The following is a 19,626-nucleotide window of genomic DNA, read 5'->3' as shown; positions in this document are numbered from 1 at the left end:
ACTTTCTCCTGATAATGAATGAGTCTCTATATCTACAATTGAAATGATTGGGGAATAAATTTATGTATGCGCGCTGCTTATAGCGAAGTAGGTATTCTGAAGATAACAATGCCAACCAACTAGTCGTTCTCGTAAATGGTGTGCGTATTGAAGCGTGTAGTTAAAGTTGAAATTTTGATTGTGATTTTGATTTTGATTGTGTGAAGAAGAAAATTTAATTCAGATTATAAAAGATGTTTTGAAAATAGTGATTTAACAAAAAAAAAAGTACAAAATTATTGTGTGCCTTGGAAGTGAAGTGTTAAAATAAAAAAAAAAAAAAAATACATACAAAATGTATCCTTATTATGAACAAGATTGGAGTGTTTTACCACCGGAAAATAATAGAAGGTTTGTTAAGATTCCTATTGATAACAATTATATTTTAGTAGTATTTTCATTTCAAATAGTATTATTCTGTATTGAATTGATAGTGATAAACAGTTGAATCATCTGTTCTAGTTACTCGGATAAAAATAATGTCTCTCTGGTGTGTTATCTAGAATTTAAAAAACGCTTCTTGGATAATTTATGTGTGATTTAAATGCACTACTTTTGTAATGGAGATACATTTATTTAATTCAATTTTAATTAATTAGAGTTAAGAGAGGGATAGTTTTTAAAAGAAAAGGCGTTTTTTATTTCTTGTTGAAACATATTCCTATCCGTTCCGATTGACATTTCGGAAAAATCTTCAGCATATAATGCACACAAACACAATGCAAAGCAATATTTTAAATATCGCTTGTTACAGGTGTGTGTACTGATATCGAAGTTTTACGACTAATAGTTGTGCATACTATTTTATGAAAATAAAAGCGATTGTAGGCCGCATTTTTTTTATCCCGCAAACGATACCTCGAACGCAATTTGAGTTTCGACAGGACATCTTTTGATTTTAATATCTGCTGATTTTAATCCCTTGCTAAAATCGTTAGATTTTGTTGAAAACGAATATATTTTTTTAAATACATTTTAGTACAAGTAGTCAGTTAGTGGTTCCATCTCACTTATCACTGTAGTGTGAAATATTTGCGATTAATCAACGGCGTATCCATAGGAGGGTGGGGGGGGTTGGTAGTTACGGAGTCGTGACTCCCCCCCCCCCCCCCCCCCCCTTCAGAAAAAAAATTATTATGTTATTCAAAATTGCTTTAAATAAAATGGTTTTCAAAATGTGCAATGTTTAGAACATTATACGTACATGAAAACTGAAAAATATTGATTTTCAAACCAATCATAGGCCTTTTGTCCGCTAAAGACCATAATTTTTTTCAACGTTTTCTATTTCTCTGGAAAGAGTAAAAGTTTTAAAAGTGTTTTTTTTTGTTTGTACCAGCAATAGTTTACAATAGATATTGTTCATTTTTTCAGCATTTTCATTTTTTTTTATCATTCACGGTTGCACGTACTTGCTCTTATAGTAAACGTTGCTTAGAACGTTCAAATTTCGTTAACGAAATCTTGAACGAAATTAAATTTGTTTTGTTTTTGCTTTTACTTTGCTATAATACTTGATGGCATTTTTTCGTTAACATGTCTGCTGTTGATTTTGGAGACTTCAAAATTTTTCGTTTCGCTTCAGCAGCGTACTAAGGCTTTAGAGTCGATTTTTTTAAAAGTTTTTTTTTGATAACTTTTGAGCTTAAAACAAAATTTCAATTTCCCTTCTAGGGAATCTCCTTAAACCTAATTACCAAGTTCGAGCTGAAGCTCGAGAAAGAAACAGACATGCGCACAGATAAAATTTTTTTCGTATTTTCTATCATAATAATCTCATTTTTAAAAATCAAGGGAAATAATTTCCTATATACGATTTGAGATTCTAAATGATACTTATGTCGTTTTCGATTGAATGTCCTGAAGCGTCCGAATGCATCCCAAAGTCTTCTGAAAGTGTTTTATTGGAACGAAAATGTAAGATAGAACACTTCTCAGAAGAGAAATTTTCTTTTCGATTTTAGTAGATTCTAACAACTCAAAAGCACAAAACAGAAACAAAATTTTTAAATTGAGTAGTGGTAGCTATTTAAACTGTCCAAAATTGGATTTCAAAATGAGTGAATCCTTGAGTGAAATCAATCAAAACCGACATCAGTATGCAAAAAAACAAAACTAATTTGTTATATTAAAAGTAGAACTTACTAAGTTTCAGTCTGAAATTACTCAGCTAATAGCCCTGTTCCTTTGGTAGGTGGCAAAGTACTACTACTACTAGCGATTTTCAATAGAACGCACTTTCAATTAATTCAATAAAAATCGTATCTACTCGGGAAGAAGAGCATGAGTAGATGATAGTACTAAATTAACCAAAACATCTACTATTAGTAGACTACCACCTCCAATGGAATAGGACTAATGCAATGTTATCTAATAAAAAAAGTTTACATCTTATACAGTTTATATTTTATTACAGTTTTATTAGTTTTATACATATTTTATTTTTAAAAACACTCAACAAAATCAAAGAATTTCTGTATAAAGTGTTAACTCTCCCTTAAATTCAAATTCATATTTCACCAAAAAAAAATCCCACCGCATTCAGCGAACAACAAAAGACAACAAAATTTCCCTCTCTCAACAATTCACCAACAAATTCTCCACACACGAAAAATGTCATCGTCACAAAAAGAAAGAAGAGTGTTCGGTCGTCAAACCATCCGTCATTTCGTGTGATTTTATGTGATTTTATTTCAATTTATTTGGATATATTTATCCCAATTTATTATTAAATAAATATAACCATTCAAATCTGTATACATTCCAACATCAATATATAAAAGTTTTTCCTTCAAAAAAATCACACACTTGAACTTGGTTAAAAGTGAAATATACCAAAAACAACAAGAGAGAAAAACGAAAGCAAAAAAAAAAAAATATATCCCCTTGTCGTGTGTCATTCCGCGAGTCGAAGAAGATTTTTTCTTCACACATATTTTCGGTCTTTTCTTTCTTTTATTTCATTAATTTACCAGCAAATAATTGTTAAATATACATATTTGCAATTATTCAACTCAACCAGATTCTAATTGTAAATAAAAGAATAATTTTTATAAATTTAAGCAATTTGCTTGTGCAATTTTGGTGTTGATTTTTTTCTCTTATTATTTTTGAGGGTTTTTTTTTTTTTGTGTGTGTGTGGAGAATTGTGTGCTCTAGATTTTCTCCCCATCATCATCCTCCTGTGGCTGTCATTATGCAAAGTTGTTAAAAAAAAAATACCCTGCTGATGTGATTAATGCTGGAACTCTCTAAAAAACACACAGACTGCAAATTTTTGTTAAAAAGATTTAATTTATAAAAAAAAGAATAAATTAATCTAAAAGCAATATAATAAAAGTTCAAGAGTATTGTTTTCTTTTTGTTTCTCTAAAAAAAAAGAACAGAACCCACGAAATGCGTGTGGTTGTGCTGTGACACGATTTTCTTTCTGTTTTTTCCTGTGTGACATCGTTGTCGTCGTCCGTTGTCGTTTTTTTTTTTCATTTTTCGTCCTCTTGTCGTGGTCGTTTCACTCGTCGTCGATTTTGGAGTTCCGTTGTGTTTCTTCCGAAGACCGCCATCATCGCCACCGCCCCCGCCTTCTTTAAATTTTGATTTGTTTTTAATTTTTTATTTTGTTGTCTGTGCGTGGGTACCCTATTTTTTCTTTAAAACTTTATTGAAAACTTTAATTAAATAATTATAATAGAATTGCTCAGTTAAGATAATAATTAATTAAATAAAAAAATAAAAAAACAAGCAGTATTGCTTTAGAAAACAATCCATAAAAAATCATGAATTCCGAACATGGGTAAATAACGCTTTTTAATAATATTTCATCTTCATCATCATAAATTTACTAAGGAGTTGGAAGGGTTTTTGGTTATAAAAAGAACAACACAATTCTCAAAATTATTACTAATTTTTTTTTTTTTAATTCCATATGGTCAACACAAAATTGGTATTAAGTTTGCATTTCATATGGCGCCCAACGTGGGGTCGCGACTTGGTAAGAGTACCTACATTAAAAGGATTGGTGACTTAATTTGTATATGGCTAATTTAATACTGTTTATTTAATACTTCATTATGGTTTGGAATAGAATGATGCCCGACTTGAGATCCGAATGTTGATAATACCCAAAAAAGACATGGGATAATCTATGAAAAAGGTATCCCTTTTAAAACCAATGGATTTATTTATGGAAGACTCAAACGTGACTGCATTCAACTTCTAACGAAATTGATGCTCCTCACATTAAAATCGTCATTACGGATGATTTTAATATCCACAATTCCTCGTGGATTGGGTTATTCTGGCCAGGCAACACTAGAAGGAAGTAATGTTGATATCTTCGCTGAGTTAAACCAGCTAACACAGCCAACTTGAATTTCGGACGTTGATTGTTGAGCTGAAAACACTCTAGACTTGTTTCTTACCTCTGACCCTAATAAATACGCTGGACCATAATTATAGACGCTGCCTAAGTTTCTACTATAAAAGACTGAAGTATATCCTATTCAAATGGCATTGGATAAACCCCAGTCTAATACTATGTTCCCACCTACCCTAAATCCCAGATTTATCTAAGTAGATTTAGAATAAATCTTGAGATTTATTCTAGCTAAATCTTGGAAACGTAGTGCAAGATAAACTGGGGTATAAAAACGACTATGAATATGCCCCACTGTTACTTACTTAGGGTGATCAGCGCCATAAGGCGGCTAGCATTCGCTGTGAATTTGGGCCTAAACGAACAAGCTTCTCTATCTCCATCCAGCTCTATCCTTAGCTCGCTGCTTCCAGTTTTGCAGGCTTTCCAATTGCGTGCATGACCTGGGTTGAAGTCGAAAACATTCCGGGTTGGAGTATTGTTGTCCGTCCGCTCCACATGACCTAGCCATCTTAGGCATTGCACTTTTGATAAATACACTTTTAGTGTGTGCTTTTTTCTCGTGTGATATTATTCCAGTAAAAGTAAAAACACCAAAGAGAACATAACTGGGACAGTCTCAATGATTTCTTCCGAAATTTAAACTGGCCAATATGCTTTCCGGTAGTGACGTAGACTCCAGCTTAGATATGTTCACAGATTTAACTCTTTTCAAAATGAGTTTTTTTCTTTTCTTTATCCGAAATAGGGTTTAAACTATTAAACCAAGAAAGAATTCATTGTTTGATTCGAGCTGCAAAGAGGTTGTTATGCAGACTTAAAGAGGCAAGCTTCCGTTGTTACAAAGCTAACCCTACTGAGGAAAACTGTAAAAAATCTTAAAACTGCTAGGAACGCCAGCAACGCCCATATTCGACGAACTTAATTTTTGGATGATCAAAGAATAAGACCAAAAATTCTACAATGTCCCACAGGAAGTTAAAATTTGTGTTCATTTGTAATAAAAACAATCACAGAGCCCTAGCGCTAATACCTATTCCTAAAGTTAGTACTCAAATCGGTATCAACTCATTTACTCACTGAATTACTAAGCACTAGAACTTTCAATTGAGGACCGAGTACAGCTAGATCGTGTTTAGCTTAATCGAGTACTAAATTGAGCTACGTTATCATCACTTCAAACATTTGTCTTCAATGACAATCCTTTAATTATCTAGCTCTCTTAAGAAAGTGAATCTTTTCGAGAAATAGTCATGTCATAGCTCCTCCCATATACGAGAGCGAGCATGATTCCATTCATGTTCGCTAACGTTACATTCAACGAATCCGCTGGCTGCCAATCCAAGCTGCCAAAACCACTACGTAAGCTTTTTCATCTGTCATATTCTAATGGGCTCTTCTGGAGTAGATAGAAAACAAAATTTGTTCAGCCGGTCCCTTAAGAAGGTTGATCTTTTTCACCGTCCAGCTACCTTTCCAAGGTCATGGAAACGCTTATTAAATTTCAACTAAAGAGAGAAATTAAATGAAATTTAAAAATTTAATACCATTTCTAACACTTACGAAGTCAAACTCTGTTGAGTTCCAGAACAGACTTATAAAGATTAGATTAATTCCTTATATATTTCGATTCAATATTGGTACAATAATAAACTTAAGAATACGGAATATACTATAAATAGAGAATGATATAAACAGAATGATATAGCAGGAACTGACAAGATATTTAGATATGGGACCAGGCATTCCGATGTAAAAAGAATATTAGAATCTTGAAAGGGCTATTGCGTGAGTTTGCAATCGATTTCTGTAGGACGTATCAAAACTCAGATGAGATAGAAACCATAAAACATTTGCTCTACGATTATCTAAACTTCCAAATAATATAGAAAAAGCACAGGCTGGTTCGCAAATGAGCAAATCTATGTAAACCACTGGTTTTGGATCTTTGCCATCTTTTATAAAAGGATCACAATGTACCAATAGGCTCCCCTGGATGCAATAGCGTATAAGCTGTACATGCCGCTCATAATCTTACCTAAACTAAGATTGGTTTTATGCATATTTATCATTTTTGTAGACATTATCATTACTAATATGTTGATGGTGATGACCTTTTGTTGATAATTATCAACATTATCATTACTAGTACCACTTAAATAACAGATAACTTACATAGGAGACAAACGGCATTTCATCAATAGAGTCCTAGCGTCCAGTTTTAGGACCTGCTGAAACTCTTCAGTTTTAATAAAGTCGAAAATCAGACGGTCATTATAAAAATCAATGAATCACTTCAGCGTTTTTCCAGTCTGAAGTGTTGAAACCCTGGAGAATAATATCTAACAATGACAATCAAAACTATTCAAAATGTAGCATTTTCATTCCTTCAAAAATAGCCTCCAAAATAATCAATGAATTTAGAATTTAACCAAAGTCATTTCTGCTTCTGATTTTGTCTATCCGGTCGTCCACAGTTTAACCTTAAAAATGACTATCGGATCTTCACAAAAGAGGGTAGACTTTTGGATTTTATTTCATGTTCTTCAAAGATATATTGGTAGCGCTGCACGCAAAATAAAGGTATTCTGGCCCTCAACCGAAACTGGCCCTCAACCAAAAAGCTTCTCAAGTTATTCTCTCGGTTCTCAAAACAGCCACATGTCTTCGATCTACCAAATCAGTGTGGCTCATCTGTTAAAACGTAAAAGTAATCTACTTGTCGAGTACACAACAACTCTGTTTTACTATTTGCATGAGGTAGCCTCCTCCTTAACTGACACAATCATTATCATGTTACTTATTATTATATCTTCATCTGCATGTAAAAATGATGTCATTGACTTTCTCACAGACAACAACAATGTAAACTGGCACTTATAGGCATCCCCATGAGATTTATTTCTGCTTGAATTTTTAATTGCATTCCTTTGATATGCCAAACACCACTTAACAACTGCTGGTATTCAGGAAAATAAAAAAAAAAAAAAACAAAAAAAAAATTAACCCAACGTTAACTTTCCATAAAAATGGAATTATGCGCTTCGGTAGCAGAAAAAAACCCCTTCCAACTCCTCTTAACTTTTGTATTTTTCTTTTTTTAATTTAATTTAAAAATTTAAAAAACAATATTAACTGCATGCTACTACTTGATGCTATTTTTTGTGTTTTTTTTTCGTATTTTTTTGTGCATTACAGATTTAATCCGGCCTTTAATATGGCGACAATCCGCCAAGCATTTACAGAAGCCGTCGAACGGGGTAAGTAGCCACCGAATATTTAACATTTACTTTTGCATTAACCCTTAAGTGTGCATTGACCTGGTTACTTACTATAACCAACCAACCTCTCTGACTATCGCACAACTACGCGATGTGTAATTAAAAAATAAATTGAAACAAAAAAAGAAAATACACTTTAACTTGTTTGTTTTTTCTTCTTCTTTTTTTTTTTATTTTGTTTTCTATTTGATGGTTTCTATTTCACTTTACTTCCTTTCTTGGATTTAATTGAAAAATGACAAAACTAACTTGAAAACGGCAACTACTCGTACCAACCCAACTATCGTCCAACCCAATCACCACCATCACACCATAGTGAGAATGCCAACACCCACACGGCTAAGAGATCTCATTCGACAAATTCGCGCTGCTCGAACAGCTGCAGAAGAGAGGGCTGTGGTGAACAAGGAATGCGCCTACATTCGTAGTACATTTCGAGAAGAAGACTCGGTCTGGAGGTAAGTGCTGCCCGCTAATGTTCCTTTTACTTTTTCTGTTGAACATCATTTTCCTTCAACAATGAGAGGAGGAAGGATATGAATTTTTAATTACATGCTTTTTTTTTGTGTGTTCACTTCTGACTCACATAATTCATTTTTGCAGATGTCGAAACATCGCCAAGTTATTGTACATCCATATGCTTGGGTATCCAGCGCACTTTGGCCAATTGGAATGCCTTAAATTGACTGCCAGCACACGATTCACAGACAAAAGAATTGGTTATCTGGGAGCGATGCTTTTACTAGACGAGAGACAGGATGTGCATTTGCTGATAACAAATTGTTTAAAAAAGTTAGTCGTTTGTAGTTTGAAATATTTCATTTTTAAACCTCTTTTTGTTTTCTAGTGATCTTAATAGCTCAACACAATTTGTTGTGGGATTGGCATTATGTACCTTGGGTGCAATAGCTTCACCAGAAATGGCTCGAGATTTGGCTAGTGAAGTTGAGAGACTAATGAAATCTCCAAACACATATATAAGGAAGAAAGCGACTTTATGTGCTTTTCGTGTTATAAGACGGGTGCCCGAATTAATGGAGATATTCTTGCCAGCAACAAGGTCATTGCTGAGTGAGAAAAATCATGGTATTTCTTTTTATTTTAATTTGTCATTTCCATAATAATTAAGTTTTGATTTAATTTTTTTAAGGAATACTAATAACTGGCGTCACATTAATCACTGAAATGTGCGAGAACAGTGCTGACACACTAAGCCACTTTAAAAAGGTAAGTAATTCTTAATTGGATATGCTCGTTACTCATTTTGTAATAATCATTTTATGAAAAAAAAAAAAAAACATTTCAATCGTAAATAATTTTACACCATAAACGAAATAAAACAGAAAACCCATTTAAATAATAATATAGTAATTATTCTCCTAACCCCCCTGCTTTCGCGAAAGGCATTGCATTTATGGATATTTATTTTTTTTTTTGTTTTGTTTTTTTTTTTTTTTTTATTTTCATATAATAAATATCAAAATCAATTAAGAAAAAAAAAATATTAACTTGAAAATGGAGGGTGGGTAAGATTTTTGTTTAATCTTTAGGTCATGTGTTAACTGGTTTAGTTAAGTTAATAAAGAAAATTGCACGTGTGGTAGTTTTTTTTTTGTATACAAGTTAGATTTCACGTGAGTTATATAACATTATGCATGAAATTATTTTATATGAAAAACATGTATTCAAAGAAAAGTAAATACGCTTAAGGGTAGGGAAAAATAGCGTTCGAGGTACGACTTTTCAAATCGAGATAAATTCATTTTTTTTTAATTTTTTGGAACTAAGTAGTTTTGTTATCCAAATTTTTGCACTCGATACCAATTGCGCCAGTTTAGGTTCATAAACGATGCCAATAAGAATCTAAAAAACTGAAATCATATTAAAAAGTAAGTCTCCATCTTTAAAATTTTAGTCTTACCGATACCGATAGTAAAAAAAAATGATATCAAATCATCAGTCAAAAAATGAAAGGGAAACTTAAAAACTCAACTTATAACTATAACTATATAATATAAAATTATTAATACCAAGTCTTGCAGCCCCCATACACAACAGACTTTCTATCACCCGGATAATGTATACAAGTCCGCACACTACAATGAATAAATATCGATTAAAAAGTTTGAACGATCGAAAAAAAGCATGTTTTGCTAAAAGACTATCTTCAAACTAAAGTTTATCTTAGCGATCCGACTTTTAAGTCGGCCTATTATGCGCACACTAGCAGCCCAACCCAACTAAACTATCGGCCCATAGTAAGTTTGTAGACATTCATGCACAAGGTTGTGTAGGCTGTAGGGTAATATCACCCTTGCAAGGGTACTTGACTTAAGGTCATCATATAAAACTATTCTTTTAACTGGTGAAGAAATTTGCATTATTCGAATATCTGAATCCAGTTGTAGTTAAACATAGTATATAGTTATGCTGTCAGCGTACTTTATCTGTACATGAGGCGTTCAGAATGATAATAATGGGTCAAGTCCATTTGAAATTTGTGCATTATTTTGAACTTTAAGAAGCTTTTTCTCAGAAACTAAAAGAACTTATGTTTATGTATATCTCCAGAGTTGTTTTCTTTGGTGCAATTTGATATAAAACAAAACCGTTAATTTTTAAGACCTGAAAACCTTCAACCTATAGAGAAGTGGACTTGATCCATTATTATTCTGAACGCCTCATATGTCTATCTGTATGAATAAATGCTTTTAATGGTTTCTTGACCTTGATAAACTGATTGATTTTTCCATTGATGACCCTGTTCTGTAACTTTTATCACTGGCGATTTTTTGAATGTTTATAAAATCTATTCATTTGCTAGATCAATGAAGAAACGAAATGTGAGATGGCCATCAAGTCTGATTTTATTGTTGAGGATGCAATGCCTATTCCTTTCCTTAAACTTTTTATTTCTGTTTTGTCATTGAGTTCTTCCTGTCAAACAACGAAAATTTGAGACAAGGCATCCTACCTTGTCTTTCTTAAATCTTCAAGGAAAAAATGTTAACGTAAAGTGCCAGACACTTGTCTTGCAACAAGTAGCACTTTCAAGCGGAATACGTTTTTTTAACCAAAAAAACGAATAGAATAGAAATACAGTGACTTTTTTTTATTATTTCTTCATTTCTAGAACTTTTCTTTGGAAGTGTTTATTCATATTCTCTTGAGATCCAAGTAATTCTTACTAAATCTTTGGTTTTTGGCAATATCTCTTTAAAAAAAAAAGTATAAAAGAAAAATTAATAAAACGGTTAAAGGTTTCAAAGTTAATATACTGTTAAAAAAAAGGGTTTGCATAGTATGCACTTTGCTCATATACAGAGCAGAATATGACACAGAATCACAGTAATGCAAGAGTATTACAGGTGATACCGGTTTGAGGAGGATATATCCGTCTATTGTAAAAAAATATATTTTCAGTGCTAAATGCATTGTTGCTAAACTTTTTGTAATAAGGGATAGTTTATCAGATCAAAGTTAACTAGTTGTTAGTTATTCCCTTTGGTCTCTTTCACTGTTAACATTCGGCTCTTGAACACTGTAAAACCTCAAAATAATTCTCTATTTAAAATAAGAAGACAAATGGCATAATAAAAGTAGTTTATCAGGGTACCAGTCTTGAGTTTGTTATAAAATCTTATGTCTCTTCAACAAAGTTATCCAAAAATATTAAAAAAATATCGTAAAATCAGTTTTAGTTATTTTAGACATTTCACATGCATTTTCGACCAGCGAAAATCAGGAAAAGTCAGAGAAATTATCCTGGAAGCTAGTAATAATTGAAAACTTCACCAACATGTCGAGTTGATTAGCTGCAAACAAATCTTACACCACCCTCCAAATTTAAATCGAGAAAAAAAAAGTGAACATATGTATATCACTGTAGAAGATGCATTATTATGAACTTTATATTTTGTAATGTGCATGTGCACAACTGTAAATACAAAAAAACATACATACATATTCGTTAAATTCGTATAAAAAAATATTTGTTATAATTTTATTTTATGATTTATGCATTTAAAGTATTCAATAAGCATTAAAATAGCTAATTCTTCCAATTATACCCAAATTTGTATGTTGCTTGCCAGGATAGCGGAAATCGAGAGGTATGCCAAATTTGCCAGTTGGCTTGAAACATTCTTCTTTCTTTTTTTTCGTTTTCTCTTTCATTTTTTTCTTTCTATTTTTTCATTTCAAAATGCTAGAATAAATAAATTATCTTTATAATCTTAAAACTTAGTTAATTTAGATTATTTGTATATATAATTCTTATAGAAAATATTTTTGAGTGTTCTAGATGAGATATAGAAATGGTCAAAAACATAATGTTTTGATTTTAATATTTTTTTGAGAATTTTTTATTTTAAATTTGGTTACACTACTTTTTGTTCAGATTGTCCCCAACTTGGTGCGAATATTGAAAAATCTTATTCTTGGCGGTTATTCACCCGAACACGATGTCAGTGGAGTTAGTGATCCATTTTTACAAGTGAAAATCTTGCGATTATTAAGAATTCTTGGACACAATGATCCAGATGCATCAGAAGCGATGAACGATATTTTGGCGCAAGTTGCCACCAACACGGAGACTAGTAAAAATGTTGGAAATACTATTCTCTATGAAACTGTTCTCTCAATCATGGATATTCGGTAAGTGTATAGTATACTTTTAGGAGAAGGGAAAAATTACAAATTTATTTTCGTTTGTATTTTAGTTCTGAAGGAGGACTTCGAGTATTGGCTGTCAATATTTTGGGACGTTTTCTCTTAAATTCCGATAAAAATATTCGCTATGTTGCATTGAACACTTTGCTGCGTACCGTACACGCAGACACTTCGGCTGTGCAAAGACATCGCACAACAATACTTGAATGTCTCAAGGATCCCGATGTCTCGATTCGTCGTCGCGCCATGGAACTATCATTTGCTCTAATCAATGGTCAGAATATTAGAACAATGACCAAGGAACTGTTGTTGTTCCTTGAGAAGGCCGATCCCGAATTCAAAGCGCAATGCAGTTCGGGTATGATATTATCGGCTGAACGATATTCACCAACAACTCGATGGCATTTGGATACACAATTAAGTGTTTTGATTGCGGTAAAATATTTAACTTAAAACCAAGATCATTTTATTGAAAGATGATGTATTTTGCTTCTAGGCTGGTAACTATGTACGAGATGATGTGGTCTCATCAACAATCCAGTTAGTATCAAGTAGTCCAGTTTCGGAGCAAACTTACATAACTAATCGCTTCTGGGAATCACTTCAAGTGAGCAATCATTGTGAGGACAAGCAGCCGCTATTGCAAGTGGCGGTATGGGCTATTGGAGAATATGGTGACCTGTTCATGTATGGAGCTTCTGAAGATGGTGAGTTTAGATTCTATTGATTTTGAATAACCCTTTAAAAATTTGTTGTCTCAAAACCTTTTTAGAAATAGAACGCCCAACAGAAGCAGATATTATTGCATTGTATCACAAGTTCTTGACCTCAGCTCAAGTATCGACTACTAGCAAGCAATATGCATTAGTGGCGCTAGCGAAACTCAGCACCAGATTACATCACTGTCAAGAGTAAGACTTTTCAACATAATTCACATTTACCTGGTTTAAATATTTTTGTTGTTGTTTATTTTTTAGTGAAATCCAAAGTCTAATCCAGTCATTTGGTAGCCACTTGAATGTAGATCTTCAACAGAGAGGTGTTGAATTCACTCAATTATTCGGATCCCACAATCATCTACGTCCGGCGTTGCTCGAAAAGATGCCACCAATGCAAATAAGTCGAATTGCAACACAAAATGGTGGCACATATGACGAAAATAATCCCGATTTAATCGAAAATGGCCTCGAGGAAGCAGAAAGTAATACAGTTTCAATGCCTGCCTTAGGTGATCAATCGGTAAGAAATGCAATCCCTGAAAAAAAACACAATTTTATCTTTCTTTTGTTTTTTTTTCTTTTAGAACATCCTTTTGGATCTCTTGGGTGGAAGTGATTTAGGAACAGATTTATCGAATGCATCAACAGTGCAAAAGAAGAATTCAAAGAATGCAAATGTAGTAGGAACATTGGCAACTACAGAAACATCCAACAATCAAGATCTATTGGATTTACTTGGTGGTTTGGATATGTCAGCACCAACGACAATAGCAGCTCCTGTGCAAAATATAAATATTATGGGATTGGTTGATGGTGGTGGAAGTGTTGTTGGTGGTGGTAATATGATTACATCACCATCGACTAATGGCAACGATATATCTACCCTTGGAGGAGGTGGACTTAATTTGAATGCTCCATCGATTATAGAATCTAATGTTTTGTCAAATTCATTATTAAATGATTTGACAGCGACAACGACAAGTGTAACGGTATAAAAACCTATAAGTGATTATATTTATTGTTTTAATTTATTATTATATTTTACAGCCTCAAGGACCTAAACTAACGGCTTTAGATAAAAATGGTATTTTAGTTCAACTAGTTCCAGTTAAAGGAAGTGATTGTATGCAGATATTTATGACAACAACAAATAGTTCGTTGAGTACAATCGAACAATATTTGTTTCAGGTATGAAAAGTCTAATTATATTAAGAAACATTATTTTAGATTCTGGATTATATAGTTAGGGTCAAGTTAACTCAAATTTTCTTTTAATTATTTTGAATTTTTAATATTGATTTTTTACTAAATTGCTTGTTCTAATATTTGTGTAGATATCAATTTTTATTTAATAATATTTTATATAATACATATTTTTTTTGTTTCTTATTTTGAAATAGGCTGCAGTTCCTAGGAGCTTTACTCTGCAAATGTTATCACCATCGGGTTCTTTACTAGCACCTGGTGGTGTTATAACCCAAGAAATGAGAGTCGTTAGTACGTCCAAGGTGAGTTAAACAATTGTTTACTATAAAATTTCCTTTAGTTGCTTTAAATGGTACCTTTATATTATTATATGAAACTAAAAAAAAATCAAGTAACGTTCAAGAATAGTTCATGTTATTAATGCCGTATCAAGGTTTCGTTTCATAACCATGAACTACATTATTTAATTAATGTGATTTGAAATCATCGTTCAGAATCAGTCATCTAACGCAAATCACGCTATGTTAGAAAGTAATCATTATAAACCTTAAACAAGTAGTTTTAATAGATGTGTGTAGCAATTTATAAAAGAGATATTTTTTACTAGTGAGTTGGCTTTATGGGTTGACATTTGATCTTACTACATTAAATTTAGAGTATCGACATCGATTATGATACCCTAAGAGTTATGAAACCTTAACCTAAAATTCGCATGTAGGGCTCTGTTCTTGGTTCTTGTGCAAAAATTTAATTTCATGGAATAGGTTACTTTTATCGCCGCTGGTCTATAAATGAAAAAGACGGTATACACTCTTGCTCAAAATTAACGCACTCCTCTTTACTTTGTAGTTTTGTATTTTGAAACTATTCATAGTCCTAGAATCTTCATGGCTGGTTGCCACCGAATGTTGTTCGAGGATATCAGTCACGTATCTTTAGTTTAGTTAATTTTGGCACAAAAAACATAATCTGCTTTGTTTTCAAAGGCATCATCCACATAATTTTCATGTTTCTCAATTATTTGATACAGAAACCACCTCATCAATCATCACTTCGCTATCCAACAATTTTAATTCTTTACTTTGTTTAACAGCAATTTTTAAGATAACCGTTAACCTGGGTGACAAAAAACTTTTAAAATAAAATCTGCCCGAGTCTTTAAGGTGCTGGTGATAAGTTTGGGAAGCCCTTTTTTTTTTTTTGGTACAGTGCATAGCTTGGGTTTGCAAACGCAAGTTAATACTTAAAAAAAAATCGCTCATACTCGTCTATACCCCATTATTTGAAAGCATATCAATTCAGTGTCAAAAATCTTCTGTTTTGCAGAAATTGGGTTCCGTTTGTTTATTTTGTTTTTGAAACTAACATTAAACTCAAGCTTAAGTTTGTATTTTCTAACCATTTCTTAAGTACATATTTCCGACATCGGCTCTGGCTCCTGACAGAACTTGAAAATACTCTTGATTCGAATTTGTTGGTGTTAATATGAAGCAATTCCACATTTTGTAGCCCCGTGAAAACAATATAAAGCCGCGATTTAAAGCTGCCAGACTTTTGAACTCGTTATTAGAACTCATAAGGCTATAAAACTGTATACTCACATTTTGGTTATACCTCCACTCACAAAATTTGCTGTGCGTTCTTAGACTATTAGACTTCTAAGCAACATATTATGGAAGATTGGGATGGATGCATTGACTAGAGAAACCGATAAAAGATAAAATAAGGCATTGAAGTGAAAATGTCAAAAAATGCAGGTTCGCGGTTTTGAGGTTGTACCGACGATTATTGCTTTCCGCCGACGCACGATTTGGCGATTTTCAATCTCAATCTCAATGGGAAGTGTAACGATGGCGCAATAGTAATACTTTGATTATTTGAGTTGTTATCTCATCAGTTTGTTAATACATAGAATAGATGTAGACTCAAAAGAAGTTTTATAGAAAGGCAAATAGTTTTTCGAAATCATCTATATTTTAAAATATTTACGTACATATTAAAATAAACTTTTAATTGCAGGCCATCCTCCGAATGAGGTTACGCATATCATATGTATTAGATGGTCAACCGGTACTCGAACAAACGGAAGTGACTGGATTTCCCGATAATTCCCCCGAATAAAAATCAAAATAATTAAATTTATATAAAAATAAACAAAAACAATTCAAAAAAATAAACAACACCATCAATTTTGTAAAATACAAACAGACAACATAAACAATTAAGTAAACCAACCAATTATAAAAAACAAAAGCAAAATATTTGAATGTAAAATTTATTATTTGTATTATCCTATATTATTATGAAATGAAAAAAAAAAATTGTTAACTGAATTGTAAGGATGGAAAGTGTTGGTTAAGCTGCTAATTAAAAAAAATAAATATTCTTTGTTTCCCATTTTTTTTTTTCTAAATATATTGATTAATAAAATCAGTTTTTTTTTTTAAATGAAAATTACTATTTAAACAAATAATTATTTATTTTAACATTTGTCTTTAGTATTTTCAAATTTTATTTTGTTTTTCTCTAAGAATTTTACACAGAAACAAATAAAAAGACACACAATCATTGTGGCAACTTTAATTTTAAAAAAGTGGAATCAGTCTCGATTGATTGCCACGAAAATTTATTATTTATTTATTTCAAAATTGTTTTAGAAAAATATATAAATTATGTATAAATGCTTTTTGAATGGAATTCAAACAAAAAAAAATATATAAAACCTAAAAATAAAAAAAAAAAAAAACAATTCAAATGGCTTCAAATAAAGTTTTATACTTAACACCGTCCCGTTTCCTGTTGGTATTTTATTAAATCCTAAAAAGTTATTATTTTCAACAAAAAATTTAAAAAAAAAGAAAAAATCAGATCGCATATTTGGATTTTAAGTTTATGTTAAATGAAAGAAAAAATCTAATTGCTATTTAAATTTGTTTGCTTTATTTCTTTAATTTACACATTTGCTAATTTTGCTTAAAGGAAAATTTCAAATTTTTTGATCGCATTATTTTAATTATCTTGTGTTTTTAATAATAAACATTTGTCTTTTTTTTAGTTATCATAATATAAACATAAATTAGATGTAAATGAAAATACATAAGAACTAATGTACTTAAAATAATTGAAGAAATATATATAAATATATATTATATTATAAAATTGACGTTTTTTTAACTTATGGCTTGGTTTACATTTTTCTTAGGACCTTGAATAATTTCTCCCGTTTCCGAATTTTAGCTGCTCCGAATTCCGTAATCGAACACATTTTTGCCTTTTTCAATCCGGGTAGCAATTGGCTACGGGAAAACAATATTCTCCAACAAAAAAGTCGAATGGAAACCAGAACAACCGTTTTCAATCCGTACGGATTCAATTTTCGTTTTCAAATTCGAATGAATATTAGAACAGTCGACTTCTGCAATCCTGGGGTCGAATCACGGCATTCGTTCATTAACGTATGACCGCTATCTGTCCCTATCTTTTTCTAATAATTAAGTAGAGACGGCAATAGTCAAAACATTAACGTATGATCGTAATCGTGTGCTCTTATTCGACCTCTAATAAACAAACGCTCGTTGGTATTGATTGCTGATTGTGTGATTTTCGGTATTCTTAGGAAATTTGTGATAAGAATTCGTAGCTAATTTTCAATACGATTGGCATTGATCTGAATTCGTATACGATTGGCATTGTTGACGAAGACCAATTTTCTTATTTCGTATGCGAATAACTGTCGTTTTTTCTATCTGATTCTTTCTCATGTGGCGTTTTTATTTTTTGGCTCTGAGGAAATCTCTAAGCGATCAGAGCAGATTATATTCAGAGCTCTCAGATTTAATTATGAAACATATTTGAGCGCTCAGCTGTCATTTCATTAATTTTTTTTTTGTTTGCCTGAAGTAAGACTGTCCTGGAAATCAATATTGATTTTTTGGTTCTTTTTTTCTATCAAACCATTAAAAAAGTAACATAAATACAACTGAGCAAATCGATGAAGCTCAAAGATTACAATTTTGTGCTGATATGTTTGTCCTTAAAAAAATCATATTTCTATACCTATTTTGTGTGACAATTCCGTGATCTGATCTAATGCCGTTTTCTATTGACTTTTGAGATTTTTGTGTAAACATTTCAGATTTTCCACTGCAAATAGAATATGAAATCTAGTTTTGTAATTGTGTGCGAAATCTGTGCGTATAAAAAAATAAAACAACAACAAATGTTCAGACAAATGTCAAACAGAGGAGTGTGTGCGAAAGTGCGTGTGTTTGTATGCGTGAATCTTGCTAAAAATCCAGATTCAGATTCTTGAATCTCATGTCGTTTTCTATTGACGAATCTCAGAATGAGATTTGTGAATCTGACAGCTAAAAGGGGGGGTGAAGAGGGGAAATAGTGGAAAAATCTCAGATTTCATGACCTATTTGCGTCTTGAGATTCAAAAAAATGACAAAAAAATGAATTTGAGAATCAGAAATCTGAATCTGGATTTTTATCAAGATTCACGCATACAAACACACGCACTTTCACACACACTCCTCTGTTTGACATTTGTCTGAACATTTGTTGTTGTTTTATTTATTTTATACGCACAGATTTCGTACACAATTACAAAACTAGATTTCATAATCTCAAAAGTCAATAGAAAACGACATCAGATTCATTTTTTTTGTCATTTTTTTGAATCTCAAGACGCAAATAGATCATGAAATCTGAGATTTTTCCACTATTCCCCCTCTTCACCCCCCCCCCCCCCTTTCGGCTGTCAGATTCACAAATCTCATTCTGAGATTCGTCAATAGAAAACGACATAAGGTAAAAAAGAAAAACGCCAATGGCAGATTGATTTTGTGTTAAATTTTCTCAACACTACGCGTATCTAGTTTATAACACTATTTGATTATTTATTCAAATGTCAACCACCGGTGGTAAAATTCAACGTAACCAATCCCCAATTGGAAATTTGTAGAAGAGTTTAGCCAGAACCATAATTGGCGGATGGAGTCAGAAGCTACTGTCAATTGTTGTTGTTTTCTTTGTATTTTCGACAAGTTTTCATCCGTCGAGTGCGGTTGCGAGCGCTGTTCCCCTCCGTTTGAATCCGACGATCCGACAATTATAGTTCTGGCTTTTATCTAATTTCGCAGCTGTTTTGGCAGATTTAATCAAATTAAATACTTGGCCACACCGGAGGGTATGCGGTATAGCGGTAACGATATTTGTACTAAAAAAATTCCACACCTGAACGTTGATGTGTCAGTTTGGAATTTTTTTCATACAAGTACCCTCACCGCTACCCATACCGCTACCGCATACCCTCCAGTGTGGCCAAGCC

At 32.3% G+C, this 19,626-nt stretch overlaps 1 protein-coding gene across 6 annotated transcripts; it reads left to right on the top strand.

The window, feature by feature from the left end:
• The first annotated feature begins 257 nt into the window (after window positions 1-257).
• Window positions 258-17,134, top strand: LOC129911369 (AP-1 complex subunit gamma-1). 6 transcript variants are annotated; one of them, XM_055989142.1, is made up of 16 exons: window positions 258-390; window positions 7,613-7,674; window positions 8,012-8,153; window positions 8,299-8,487; window positions 8,543-8,781; window positions 8,846-8,922; window positions 11,790-11,807; window positions 12,095-12,351; window positions 12,417-12,801; window positions 12,863-13,073; window positions 13,139-13,277; window positions 13,344-13,605; window positions 13,670-14,074; window positions 14,133-14,273; window positions 14,486-14,593; window positions 16,311-17,134. In XM_055989142.1, exons 1-16 carry the CDS (start codon window positions 335-337, stop codon window positions 16,410-16,412), a joined length of 2,793 nt encoding a protein of 930 aa, XP_055845117.1. In that variant the 5' UTR covers window positions 258-334; the 3' UTR covers window positions 16,413-17,134. The 6 variants fall into 6 exon arrangements, with proteins under 6 accessions (XP_055845117.1, XP_055845118.1, XP_055845121.1 ...); XM_055989146.1 differs by lacking the exon at window positions 258-390 and adding an exon at window positions 2,654-3,070 and having other exon boundaries at window positions 16,311-17,131; XM_055989144.1 differs by lacking the exon at window positions 258-390 and adding an exon at window positions 3,129-3,832 and having other exon boundaries at window positions 16,311-17,132.
• Window positions 17,135-19,626: the final 2,492 nt, after the last annotated feature.

This window comes from Episyrphus balteatus, chromosome 2, assembly GCF_945859705.1.
Source record: "Episyrphus balteatus chromosome 2, idEpiBalt1.1, whole genome shotgun sequence".
Lineage (NCBI taxonomy): Eukaryota > Metazoa > Arthropoda > Insecta > Diptera > Syrphidae > Episyrphus > Episyrphus balteatus.
Note: the sequence above shows the minus strand (reverse complement) of the source record. Positions and strands in the feature narration are given on the sequence as shown.

What these genes read in the sequence shown, in the direction of transcription:
- LOC129911369 (XM_055989142.1), top strand. Translation starts at nt 335, where the DNA reads ATGTATCCTTATTATGAACAAGATTGGAGTGTTTTACCACCGGAAAAT. An exon ending in ATAACAAATTGTTTAAAAAA is followed by an intron (nt 8,488 to 8,542) that starts GTTAGTCGTTTG and finishes TTTGTTTTCTAG; the next exon opens with TGATCTTAATAGCTCAACAC. An exon ending in AGATTACATCACTGTCAAGA is followed by an intron (nt 13,278 to 13,343) that starts GTAAGACTTTTC and finishes TTTATTTTTTAG; the next exon opens with TGAAATCCAAAGTCTAATCC.